General features: G+C 60.6%; 1 protein-coding gene across 1 annotated transcript in view; it reads left to right on the forward strand.

The window, feature by feature from the left end:
- The window catches only part of CRISPLD2 (cysteine rich secretory protein LCCL domain containing 2), a 58,990-nt gene that overhangs the window by 43,048 nt on the left and 2,969 nt on the right, over nucleotides 1-12,973 (forward strand). Inside the window, exon 14 of the mRNA XM_049622687.1 lies at nucleotides 2,847-2,980. Within this exon, the coding sequence (XP_049478644.1) occupies nucleotides 2,847-2,980 (134 nt within the window). The remainder of the gene's footprint in view (nucleotides 1-2,846; nucleotides 2,981-12,973) is intronic.

Here is a 12,973-nt window from a genome sequence, read left to right on the forward strand (position 1 = left end):
CCGCGGTATTAGCTTCCCAGGGCGCGGGGCGGCCTCTGCCACTGGGAAGCGACTTTCTTCTGCAAAACCAGCGGCCTCTCTGGAAGGGCCTGGGGTTGGAGGCCGGGGCCCACGGCCTGGAGGGGGCTCGGCAGGTTCGGAACAGGACCGGGTGGCGGCCCCGCGTGGGATTTCGAACGGGGGTTTTCCAAACAGCCCCTTTCGATCCGCCCACTCACGTCTGGGGTCAGGAACCCGCTGGATGGCGGATTGCTTGTCCCAGGCCAGGGGCACCTCAGCAGACGCTTCCTTTGCCCGTGCTGTGTCTGCGGACTTGACCCCTGCTGACGCGTCACGTAAAGTAGGACCGTGCAGGATTCTTCTCGGCCGCCCTGCCTCTTCGCGGAGGAGGTGCCGGCCCGGTTGGCCAGCGGTCGGGACCCGAGTGGCTCCACAGGTGATTGCTGGGTCCCAGGCACCGTGCAGACAGGGGGCCTGGGAGACAGCAAAGCCCAGACCCACCCTCCCGCCGGGTGACAGGCACCTGGCGGTGTTCGCGGAGCTGGGACAGGGTCGGCAGCGGCCTCGCCTCCCCTCCCTGCACCGCACGCGATCGCACAACGCCCCGGCCCCCTGGCGGCTCTCAACACGCACAGGGTCTGCCGGCTAAGCCCCCGTGACGGCCACGGCCACGGGTCACTAGGTCACGAGCGAAGGCAGCACCGGAGTCAGCCCCCTGACCCGTGGGCATCGGTTTGACTTTCTGTCTCTGAGCGGCTCCGTCAGCCTGGCCGAACGTTCTCAGACGTCCCTGGGGCCGTTCTCCCGCGGACTCTCTTTTCTGAAGGCTTGCAGATCCTCACAAGTCAGGGGACTCATCAGTGGAAGCTTTTTTGTTATCAGGGGGCGATTAGAAGCCGCACGGGTTTCTGGCTGTTAAGACGTGCCCGCAGGCTTAATAACTTCGTGGCCTAAAAGGAACACACACTTACTCGCTTACGGGCTGGAGGCCAGGAGCCCGATACTGGTCTCGCCAGGGTCAAGCCACCAGCAGAAATTCGTTCCTTCCGGAAGCTCCAGGGCCGCCTGTGGTTCTCTGGCCTTTCCCACTTTCTAGAGGCCGCCCATGGCCCCTGCTTGGGCCGCCGCCTCCTGGCTCTCTCCCTCCTGCCTCCCCTCTCGTGAGGACCCTTGTGATGACTGTGGACCCATCGGTAACACAGGCTCGTCTCTGCACAGGGCCCTTAAGTTAGTCACCTCTGCGGGGGCCTTCGGCCACGCGTGAGGTCACGTCCTCACGGGCCCTGGGGATGGGGGCGTGGGCGTCTCTGGAGGCCGTGACTCCGCGGACCCCAGAAGCACAGACTTTGCGCTCCGCCGGGCCTCAGCTGGAATCTCTACGGAGCCACTAGCTGCCCGCGTGGCCCTGGCCCAGTTCTCGGATCTCCCCAAACCCGCGCTTCCCGGCCTGTGAAGCGGGGATAGCGGCGGTTACCCGTCTCACTGGAAGCGTAAACGAGATAAGAGCCAAAGGGCCTGGGGCACGGTCAGCCCAGAGTCCGCGTTCGCCCTGCTGACCGCGGGGCGGGGGGGGCTGTGCGCCCCACAGACGGATCTGGGTACAAGTGTGTGAGGCCCCGGCCACACGTGCGAGCCACCTGACCGGTGTGGAAGATGCTGGGTCTGGGGCTCCCTGCATAGCAGCTGAATGTGGTGGGGGAGGGGGGAGTCCCGTCCCGCCCCGTCCCCTGCACAAACGCCGTAGGCGACAATGAGCTACAGTGAAGAGGGACACCCACTCCGAGGCCAGGGTTGGATTTTATCGCGGGCTGCACAGCATCACAGAGATGGCGGGAGCGCGTCCCCTACTTAGCTGTTCACCTCCAGTGTGACTCGTGTCACCTGGCCCTCGTCTGGGATGATCCTGAGCGAGTAGCAGCCCTCCCCCCCCACCCCCACCCCATGAATGTGTCCAGCTTGAGAAATGTCGATTCATTAGCCTCAGACAACTCCATCTCGAGGACCATTCTTCTCCTGATTAAGTAAAGGCCCTAAGGAAAGTTCAGCTCAAGGGTTTGTTACCCAGGAATTGGACTACTTGATAACTTGGGAAAATACCACGCCGTGCCCTTGCTTCAAAGCCAGCGGCTGCCTTGGCCCCTAGAATAAGCCTCAACTCCCCCCGGGCTCCCCACAGCCCCTCATGATGGGCCCTGCTCACCCCTCTCACCTGTCCTGCCACATTCCACCCGACCCTCTGTATTCCAGCCTCCCCGGCCCTCTTTCTGTTTCTTGGACATGACGAGGTCACTCAAAGGCCCCAGGGCCTTTGCACAAGCTGCTCCCTCTGCCTGGGTGGCTCTGCCCAGAGTTGTTCCCAGGCTGTGGCCGACTCTTTTTTGCCGTCCAAATCTGAGCTCAAGTACCACACCGAGAGGAGTCGAACCCCTGATTGACTCTCCTACAAGAGCCCTTCCAAACCCAGCCACTTTGTCTCCCGATCTGGCTTTATTTCCTTCGGAAGCAGAGTTGCTATTTTGCGTATTTGTTACTTGTCGGTCTCCCTCAACTCCCTGAAGGCAGAGTCTTTATTTTCCCTGCGGAACTTTTCTGCATCTAGCTCAGTGCCTGGCACGTAGTAGGTGCTCAGAAAGGACTTGCCGTACGAAGGAACGAATGAATGACGCCGGGTCTCTCTGGAGAGACCCCCGGGGGAATCAAGGAGGCGATGGTTGTTTCTTAGCCGTAACTTGATCAGCGCCCTCCCCCACCCCCAACCAGGCCACCAAGTGCTGGCCGATGGCATTAGGGCCTCACCCACGAGCACAACATTCTCGATGTTGATCGCGGCTCTTCTGTGCTTCCAGACTTCAAGCATCTGTAAGACGGCCGTGCACGCGGGAGTCATCGGGCACGAGAGCGGGGGTTACGTGGATGTGATGCCCGTGGACAAAAAGAAGGCCTACGTGGGCTCGCTCAGGAACGGAGTGCAGTCTGAAAGGTAGGGCTGCGTCTTCTGGCTCTCGACACCCAAGGCCAGCCAAGGGCATTCCCACCAGAATTCTCTGCCTTTCTGTTTTAAAAACAAGAACTTTCTCTGACGAAATCTCAGAAGCACCCGGGAGACGCGGTGGGACTTTTTCTGGGCACGGAGGAGCGTGCGTCGTCCCCCGCGGAACAAGTGGGGGCAGATCGTGGTGACGCGGTGGTCCTCTATAGCGAGGTGACAGTATAGTTACTTATGGAAGGAGGAGCCCAGGGTCTGGCATCCAATAGACTAGGCTCTGCCGCTCGCCAGCTCTGTGACCGTGAGCCGCCACCCCATTTCCTGGTGCCTCAGTTTCCTCACCCGTGATGGGGGACCAAACTGGTCCTGGCCTCGCACGGTTGCTGGAGGATGAATCTAGTGCCCGTCTGAGAGCGACAAGCCCTCAGTAGGTCATGGAGGCCGCTCCCAAACCCGCTCCCAGTGTCGCTGCGGGCGAGGCCACACGGCTGCGTCCGGTGAGCGCACCGTGCCCCCCTTCCCGGTTGGACAGTTCAGCGTTTTGCCCAGGGGCTGATCGTCACCGTGGTAAGCAGCCTTGCAGGGGACGTTTGCACCTGCCACGATCGTTTACTTCAGTTGCTGGAGCAAACGTCAAAGGCTTTGGGTATGCCTTTCCGGAACATTCTTCACAAGGCTGCCGGTTTCTGGCCCATGCCGCTCCTTCTCACCTGTGCCCTGCTGTCCATGGAAGCAAGTCCCAGGCTTCACAGCCCGGGGACCCAGGCCCCAGTCCTGGGGCCTCCTCTTGAGAGCCCCGTGAGCTCACACAAGGCACCAGCCTTTCTCAGACCACCCAGGGGCAGATCCCCATCAGGGGTGTATTTGTTCTTAGTGCTGCGGGGGGGGGGGGCTCAAAGCACAGACATTTCTATCCTCAAAGTTCAGGAGGCTGGAGGTCCGCGAGCCACATGTGGGTGGGGGGCTTCCTTCTGGGGCCTCTCGCCTGTTGTGTAGACGGCCGACTCTGTGTCCTCACGCGGCCCTCCCTCTGTGCGAATCTGCGTCCTAATCTCCTCTAAGGTCGCGGTCTGATTGGATCAGGGTCCACCCTCGTGACCTCACTCTTACTTTAGTTACCCCTTTGAAGACCCTCTCTCCAAATATGGTCACCTTCTGAGACGTTGGGGGTTGGGACTTAAACATAGGAATTGGGGCAGGGGCACAATGGAGCCCATAACAGAGGGGAATGCTGACATTTTATATTTGAGGGGGCCTTCTTTTTTTAAAAAAATATTTTTTAATGTTTATTTTTGAGAGAGAGACAGACAGACAGACAGCGCAAGCAAGGGAGGGGCAGAGAGAGAGGGAGACACGATCCGAAACAGGCTCCAGGCTCCGAGCTGTCGGCACAGAGCCCGACACGGGGCTCGAACCCACAGACCGCGAGATCGTGACCTGAGCCAGAGTCGGATGCTTAACTGACTGAGCCACCCAGGCGCCCAGAGGGGGCCTTCTTTTGAAAAAGAGTAGAAAATCTAGAACGTAAAAGTTGCCGGGAACCTTGAAGCCTCGGCTTTCGTGGCTCCAAGGAGCTCGGTGCCCGTGCCGGCCTCCCGGCCTCCCGGCCTGCTGGGGAGTCTCAGCTGTACGTGGAGACGCGGCAGAATCGCATCCAGACCCCCAGGGGCCCCGCGGTAACCCTGCCCTTAGCCCGGAACCGCCAGAGCTAACAGCCTTGGCATCTTCTTGAGCCTGGGCCACCTTTTTTGGGAAAAGCCTAATGAAGGGAAATTCCATTGGTTTTAATGGGAGGGAAACAAGGCAGTGATTAGGTGGAATTTCCTGGGCAGGCGGGAAAGAAATCCCGGGACACCGCTCTGCTGAGCTCTGTTCCCCTCAAAGAGGACACGGTCTTGCTGAGAATTGTGGTGACCGGCCCGCGTGCCCTCTGCCCGGCTCACCCCTGAGCAGCTCGGCGGCCCCCCGAGGGCGGCCGCAACGGCTTCACGTGGGTGGGTGTCTGGGGACGGCAGGGGACTGGGACGGGTCCCCAAAGTGGCTTCTTCCCTGCTGTAACCAACCCCACCCCGGGAAACCCGTCATTTTTTCTCTCTTCCTGGGGGACCCGCCAGGGTTGCTGCCGTCATTATAAATACCTTCTAGGCAGCCCTCTACCCCCTGGGGTAGTGGTAAGACGGGGGGGGGGGGGGGTCTCAGACCGGCCCCCCAGACCAGCAGGATCTAAATCAGCGGGGAGCTTGCTGGAAAAGCGGATTCTCGAGCCCGCCCCCCCCCGCCCCCCGCCAGGCCTGCTGAGTCCAAGGCTCCGGGAGTGGGTTGGGCACTCTGTGTGGACACGGCCTCCAGGGGTCCTGGCGCACGCGGGACGATGACGTGAGGCGGCCGGTCGTGTCCCCGGCACACGCCATGTGGGATTCCGATCGTTTGTGGTTAAACTTCATTCTTTCGCTGTGTTTTCATGGGGCGCCAGGACCAGGGCTGGGGTCCCGGGGTCCCGGGGCCCCGGGGCAGCGAGATGACGGGGTCCACCCTGCACGCAGGCAAGAGGCGAGGCCGGGCAGGCACGCGGGGCCCGATGGTGTTTGGGACCCTGCTCCCCCCGCCCGCCAGCTGGGCGTCCTCGGGTGGGCGTCTCCCTGGGCTTCGGTCCCTCCTGTGTCACGCGGTTGTGGTGAGGTTGTGTGTGCCGAGCACTTCCCGGTGGCTCACCATGAGTGCCTGGTGAAGCCGGCGGCCCTCGTCGCCACGGCAACTTACAAGGTCGTTGCACACCTCGAGGCGTTGTGGTTCTCGCACGCACGCGAGAGCCTCCGTGGACTGTCTTTCAGGACTGGAGGGAGAGCACCGCCCAGGAACCCCTCCTTCCCTCCTTACACCCATCTTTCCGGCGTGCCCTCCCCTGTCACCTGGCGAGCCCGCACCGTGTCCCAGGCACGGGGACCCAGCAGGGAGCACACGGCCTGATCTCTGCCCCTGGGGGACTTGTCATCTAGAGGGGGCACAGATGACCAGAGAAATGACAACGGAAGTAGGGCACCGGGCATCACTATTACGGAGGGAGGCTCGAGGGGCTGAGCACATCCAGCAGGGCCCCGTCTTGCTATCTGGAGGCCCCTCCTCGGTGGCATGGCTCCTTCCAGGCCCCCCCGCCCCTGCCCCTTGTCTCGATGGGACTTCAGCAACCTTCTGCACAGACCCGTGACTGAGAAGTCTCCGCGGAGCCTGTTCCCATTAGGGACCGTGGGAACCAAGCCTGGGCCCGGAGGGTGGCTCTGTCCCAAATGCCTGCTGGGAGCCCAGAGCAGTCACGGTGGGTCCCCAAGGGAGTTGTGGCTGCTGGACCCTCGGGGACCTGTTCACAGCAAACTTCCTTGGAAACGTAGGGAATCCTCCAGAAAAACAAACAAAAGCCTCCTGAACAGAATTCTCAGCACACGGGCCAAAGGTGATTCTGCTGTAAAGTGAAGTGACTTGGGTTTCAGTGGTGGGTTTTTTTCTTGTTTGTTTTTTTCTAAAAGAGGATTTCCTGAAAGTTTTGAAAGAGGTGTCTGTAGAACCGGGACATCGTAAGAGGACAGGCGTCTTCGGTCTCGACACACGTGTCCGTGAAGGTTAGCGGAGGAAAGGAAAGGTTATCAGGAAGAGCTTTTGACGTTAGAACTGGGCTTTGCCCGAATATTCGCGGAAAGAAGCTGGACATCTGGGTGAATATCCGTTCAGGAGTTTTTCCTAGACCGGGACCATTTTGAAAAGGCAGGTTTCACAAGGAGAGATTGGGAAATACACCAACAATGACAGATAATGTTCTTGGTCACTTGTTGTCAACAGACACGCCCCGTGTGTGTCTGTGGCATCTGTGTGGACAGACCTGCATCCGAAGGCGGACGGTCCGTGTAGCAGCTTCTGTGGGCCGGGCACTGTCCTCCCGGGGCCCGTCTGGCACGCCCTTCAGGCCACACGGGTTCTAAAGTTTCTAGTAGACGCAGTAAAAAGGAACAGGAGGAGATATTTAGGGTATGTGGGATTTAAGCTGGTAAGTCAAAATATTAGCGTGTATAATAGGAAGTTACGAAAGAATACGCATTCTCTTTTTCAAATAAGACCTTGGGGTCCACTGCGTATTGTACACATAGAGCACCCCCCAGGTTCGGGCGAGCCACAAGTGCTCCGTGGCCACCGTGACTGGCGGCCGCCATATGGGGCACCCCAGCTCTGGACTCTCAAGGGTTGGGCGTCCGAAAATCTCTCCGTGCGCCCAGAAGCTGAGCCGGAACCACGAAGCTGTTGCTTCCAGATGGGATGAGCTCTGCCCTCTCCCCCACGCCAGCTTGGGCCAAGGCCGGGCGTCGGGCTCCCTCTGCTCGCAAACCGGTGGGTTTTCCCCTCCCACCTTCTAAGGTCTGTACACACATTGGCACACCTGATTCCCCCAAGAGCCCCACGATGGGGGGACCCCAGGAATCCTCACTTTATAAAGAAAGGGAGGCACAGAGAGGTTAAGTGATTCGTGCGAGGTGAGCCAGAGCCACGACTCGAACCCAGGCTGCCTACCCCAGCGCCCACGCTCTTTACCAGTACGCGTGACGCCCCACTGTAGACAGGAGGGGCCGGGTGAGCCTTTAGTGCCCCGGGTACGCTTGTTTGTAACTTTAAAAGTATTTATTAGAAAAGAAGTACATACTTATTTAAATAAGAAGTCTAGGGAGTAGAAAGTAAGGGTTCCCTGCAGGTGCCCAACGGTTAACCTCCGTGAATTGCCCCTTTATAGCCTTTCAGGGCATCCTGCCCCTCCCCCAGCCTCCCCCCCATACAGACAACGCACATGAAAATCAAAATGAAGCTCGTATTACACCGAAATATTTTTACATTTCACGGAAGACGGTTCCCTGGAGTCGATGCTTTCGTGCGGCTAATGCGTTCATCACCGTGCGTGTACCCGCCAGGTGTCAGGCACTGATGGGGAAACCCCTCCCCTGATGGGAGAACGGGGTTTAAACTCGGGAGGAAGGACGGTATTTGCAGCTCGGGGCCATCGAGCTCCTGCTGGGTGCGCGCCCCGACCCGGCGCTTGCGCTGGACAGACTCACATCCTCTGCCCAACGTCCCCAAGGAAAGGGCGCGTTCACACACCCTGTGCGGAAAGCAGGCTCAGCGAAGTGGATCAGCCAAGGTCCTGCGGGTGAGATCTGCACTCTGACTCTTGAAATCTCCTGAGAGATCAGTAAACAGGTGAGACTCTGGGAGAATAGGCTTCACCTCCTTGAAACAAACAAAATACACACACGTATACACACGCGTGCATTTATACATAATTAGTACGCGTGTGTGCACACATACGTAGGAATGATATTTCTTAATAATAAAAAAGAAATCGCACGCTTAAAAGCCGGAAGGACAGTCAAGAGTTCCTTTCCCGCAGTCCTTGTGACGCTGGGTCCCGTGAGTCCGCGGAGCGAGCTGCCAGCTCGTGGGCAAGCCCACGGTCTCTCCGGGGACAGGCCGCCCCGAATCACCTGCTGTGCCGTCATGCAGTCTGTGTGTGTGACCAAGCGGCCATCGGTCCCTCCCGGAGTGGCCTTCACCGGCGGCTCCAGGATGCAGCCCTGTGTTCGCGGCTCCTCGTGGGGCTGCAGCCTCCCCTCCCAAGGGGCTCCCCACACCCCAGCCCCCCACCGCGACCTGGGGTGGGCCAGTGTCACCCTCGGAGAAAGCAGGGCCACAGCCTGATTGCTTAGGATGACGGTTAGGAGAGGGTCCCGGGGTCTCCACCCTCTTGGGTCCACATCCTGGTGGCACCTGGACCAGGTGTTTAATCTGGGACAAATCGCGTCATCTCGCCGAGCCTGGGATCGCTTTCCGTAAGTGGCGAGAACCTTGGAGATCTCGTGGGGTGGCTGCAAGGGCCACGGGCGCTAAGATTGCGTAAGGACCGCGGTGGCATTGTCGGGTCGTGCAGCTGGGCGGGGCCGCGGGCTCACGGGGGGGGGGGGGGGGGGGGGGGGGGCGGGGGGAGTGGCCACCCGAAGGCTGCAGACCGCTAACCGGGGCTGAGTTGTGACCCCCTGAGGCCGCAGACCCTGGACGCTTCCCAGGGCGCCCTGGTCACGGCTCTGCCAACAGCTGAGGCTCTTGGAGCGCTGAGTCAGCCCGAGGGGCTCCCGAGGCTTCTCCCGCCAATTCTGGTTCTCCCCAGCTCTGCAAGGGCCTTGCGTGTTGGCTTTCTCTTCCTTCCTTCCTTCCTTCCTGTTCTTCTTTGCAAAATAAAATTAGGCCTCCGGAAATAATTTCCATTTCAAAATGGTTTTAAGAAATCAGTGTTACGAGGGCGCCTGGGTGGCTCAGTCACTTTAGCCTCCGACTCTTGGCTGCCGCTCAGGTCGTGATCTCGCGGTCCGTGGGTTCAAGGCCCGCGGCGGGCTCTGCGCGGACAGCTCAGGGTCTGCTTGGGACTCTCTCTCTCCTTCTCTCTCTGCCCCTCCCCTGCTTGCACATGCTTGCACTCTCAAAGAGGTAAGCATTAGAAAAAAAATGTTCTAACGAATCTTAAGAAATTAAAATCTTAAAATCATTTGCTCAAAGTGTCTTAAAGTTAAGAAATTACCTCCGGAAATCCCAGTCCCAGAAACAACCACTGTGAACATTCTGGTGTGTTTCCTTCCAGATTTTTTTCTGTTCGCAAGCACCTTATTTTTTTGTTTTTGTTTTTGTTTTTACCTAGAAGGGATCAGACCCCCTGTATTGTCAGGCTAATGGTCTTTTCCAGCGAGCCACAGCTGGTGAAGGTGCTTCCAAGCCACGTCCGATGTGGCCACGCCGTCATTCACGTGATGGCTCTACACTGTCCCCCTGTGTGGACAGACCACCGCTTCTAACCCAGCCGACGGACATCCGGCCTGCTTCCTGTGCTCTCTGCTGTGATAAACAACGCAGCAGAGAACATCTTTGCACAAGCCCGTGTGCTTTCCTGACAGTGTCGTAAGGCAACTTCCCTTCAGTGGGCTGGTCACGGCAGCACATCAGCCCCTGGTGACATGGGCCCCCAGCGGCCTCCAGGGCGGCCGGGACGAACCCCCCTCCCCTTACCTCGCAGGGTCACAGCTGATGCAACCCCCGCCTGTCCGTCCGCCCTCTTGACGCCTTGTTCCTCCTCGTTACCCATCACGCGCTGGCTTCTCCGTTCCGGGGACGCCCTGAGACCAGGGCTGTCGGACCCATTCTCACCCGACTCCGGACCCCCGGCTGCCGTGTTTTCCCGTTCGTGTGTGTGGCGGGGGCGGAGGGGGGGTCTCCTTGTCGCTCAGCCCAACGCACAGATGCCGCCTCCCCGACCGGGGCTTCTCCACCCCTGCGTCTACAGCTGCTGCCTCCCCACGCTGCTCTGTCCCATGTCCCTGCGTCCCTCACCCCTGCCCTCCTCTGATCCCGTATCCCCGGGTGGTTTTCCCCAAGGACCCATCGCTCTCTGGGATTATCTCTTAGCCTACGTAGCCGTTTAGCCCCTACCACCAGCCTAGGCTCCGTGAAAGCGAGAACCCCACCCGCCCCGTTAACCCCGTGTCCCCAGCACGCGGCCCGTGCCTGGCACGCAGTAGGTGTTCAGCTTCACGCTGGCCGGATGAACAAATTCAGAAATGGGTTCACAACCCGTTGAGGGATTCCTAAAACCCCTTTTCTGAACATTGCCCGGAGTTGCTGTGCCACGGGCGCTCCCTTCTGTGTCTGGGCGTCCCAGGGAGTCCAGAGAGGATCGAGGGCGAGGTGTGGAGCCGGAGGGCGGGCGGGCTGGTTTACGGTCCATCAGTCACACCCACGCTTCAGACCCGCACAGCCGCCCACAGGCCGGCAGGACTGGAGCTCAGTGAGCGTTTGGGGCGCGAACAGATGGGGAGCCACCCAGAGGCTTTTTCGAGGAGCCCAAACCTGGAGGGACTCTTGGCCTGAGACAGCGGCCGAGCCCCACGCTTGTGGCGCCGACACCCTGGGCGACGGCCGCGCGCTGGTCTGATGTGTTAAGAAACACACGTCCCGTTCGGCGGGCCTGCCCTCGCCCCCGACGTGGGCGGGCTGCTCGATGGGGATGCTTGGGGGGGGTCGGCAAGTCACGCGGGCACCTTGGGTGCTTGGCCGGATGACCTCCTGAAGGGCCCCCCCGTCCCTGGGTCGTTTGGGGCCCTGTGACGCGGAGAACCCCCCCGCCCCGTTCGCAAAACGTACAGTAGTAAGTCAGAGACACGAGCCCTGGTATTTTCCCCAGCGTGGCTCGCCCGCCGTGAGGAATGGCCGAGAGCCTTGCGGCCCTGGGTGGTTCTTCCGGACTGTTCATCTGGGCAGAGGATCTGGGGAAGTCTCGCAGCCCAGAGGCCTGAGGAGGGCCCTGGAACCTGAGCTTTCCAGAAACCAGCAGGGCAGCCGGGGTAACCGCGGCCCCGGCACGGCCACTGTCCCCCTCCGCCGTCGGGGGGAGATGCTGGCACGGAGGCCGGCGGCCCCCATTCTGCTCCGTCTGGACTGCCTGGCTTTTCCTCGCAGCCCCATCTCGCCAAGTGCTCCCATCGGATGCCCGTTCCAGAAGTTCAGCCCCGGGGTAGCCAAGAGCACGAAGCTGCCATGAGGCGAGGGGAAAACGGGCAGGAATTCCGAGCGGCCTGCTTCCCGAGGACCGCCGCCCTGGCCGAGAAGTCTGAGAGCGCAGGGGCCCTTCGGTCCCGCAGTTTCCAACCCGGGCCCCTCTCAGCGGGAGGGGAGACCCCCCCCCCCACAGGAAGTCACGGCGACGTCACGGCCGGGCCGTTACTCCTCTGCTCAGACTCATTCACGGGGACGAGCAAAATGCAAATGAAAGCTCCGTTTGGACGCCCCTCCCTACTTGTGAATGGCCCAGAACCAGAAGCCGGATCCCACGCGCCGCTGGCCAGCCGGTGGGCTGAACGGGCCGCCGGGCGTGTTGTTGACGGGACTGGTCGGTCGCTGGAACCTTCCGTCGGGCAAGCCGCCCGGCTCGCACAAGCACGTGTCCTGCGATCCAGCCGTTCTGCTCCTCGGGGCTGATCCACGGGTGCCCTCAGACCCGTGCAGAAAGTCCCGTGCCCCCCGTGGCACCGTTGACAGGAGCAGAGTATGAGGGACCTACTAAGTGTCCGTGAACAGGGACCCGGTCAGCTGCCGCTTCACTACAACCGACTACTATGCAGCCGCCTACGAAGCCGTGAGACGGCAGGTGCTGGCGACACCGTGGGGACCCTGCCGGCCCCTCACGTGCGGCGGGGGCGGGGGGGTGGGTCACGTCCGGCAGTGCAGCTGCTTTGGGAAACCGTCTGGCGGCTATCTAAAAAAGAGCCGTCACGTAACGTGTGACCCCGCAGGTGCGGCTCCTAGCCGTCTGTCCCCGAGAATCGGCCGACACGTGTCCTTACGGACACGTCATCGACAGACGTTCGCAGCAGCGTTCCGTCCTGGGAGCCCGAAGCGGACGGGGTGTAAATGCCCCTCACCCGGGGGATGGGTGAAGAAAATGTGGCCCGTCCCCTGAATGGCGCGTGACGCAGCCCTAACGAGGGATGAAGCAGGGACCGATGAGCCCCAGAAACACCAACCCGCGCGAGACGAGCCAGCGGCACGAGGCCCCGTCGTGTGTGATTCCGTTTACGCGAAGTGTCCGGGACGGGCCAGTCTATACGCACGGAAGCTGGCAGGGCCCGTGGGAGGGGAACTGATCCAAACTGGGCGCGGGTGGTGTTTTCTCGGGGGTGTTTGTGGAGGGGATTCCACAACCCCGTGAAATCACTAAAAATCACTGGGTTGCACACCGAAAAGGGGTCAGTTTGGTGGCTTTGTTAACAATCGGCAGCACTGTTTTGTTTTTGTTTCTGTTGAAAGCCTTCACTTAGCTGCGGGATTTAACCCCTGCCTCGAGAGGGTGGCTGTTGCCAGATGTGCGACCTGGGGCGGCTGCGTGACCTCGGGGGAGTCCCGCTTCTCTCTCGC

The sequence above is a fragment of the Panthera uncia genome (assembly GCF_023721935.1).
Source record: "Panthera uncia isolate 11264 chromosome E2 unlocalized genomic scaffold, Puncia_PCG_1.0 HiC_scaffold_20, whole genome shotgun sequence".
Classification (NCBI taxonomy): domain Eukaryota; kingdom Metazoa; phylum Chordata; class Mammalia; order Carnivora; family Felidae; genus Panthera; species Panthera uncia.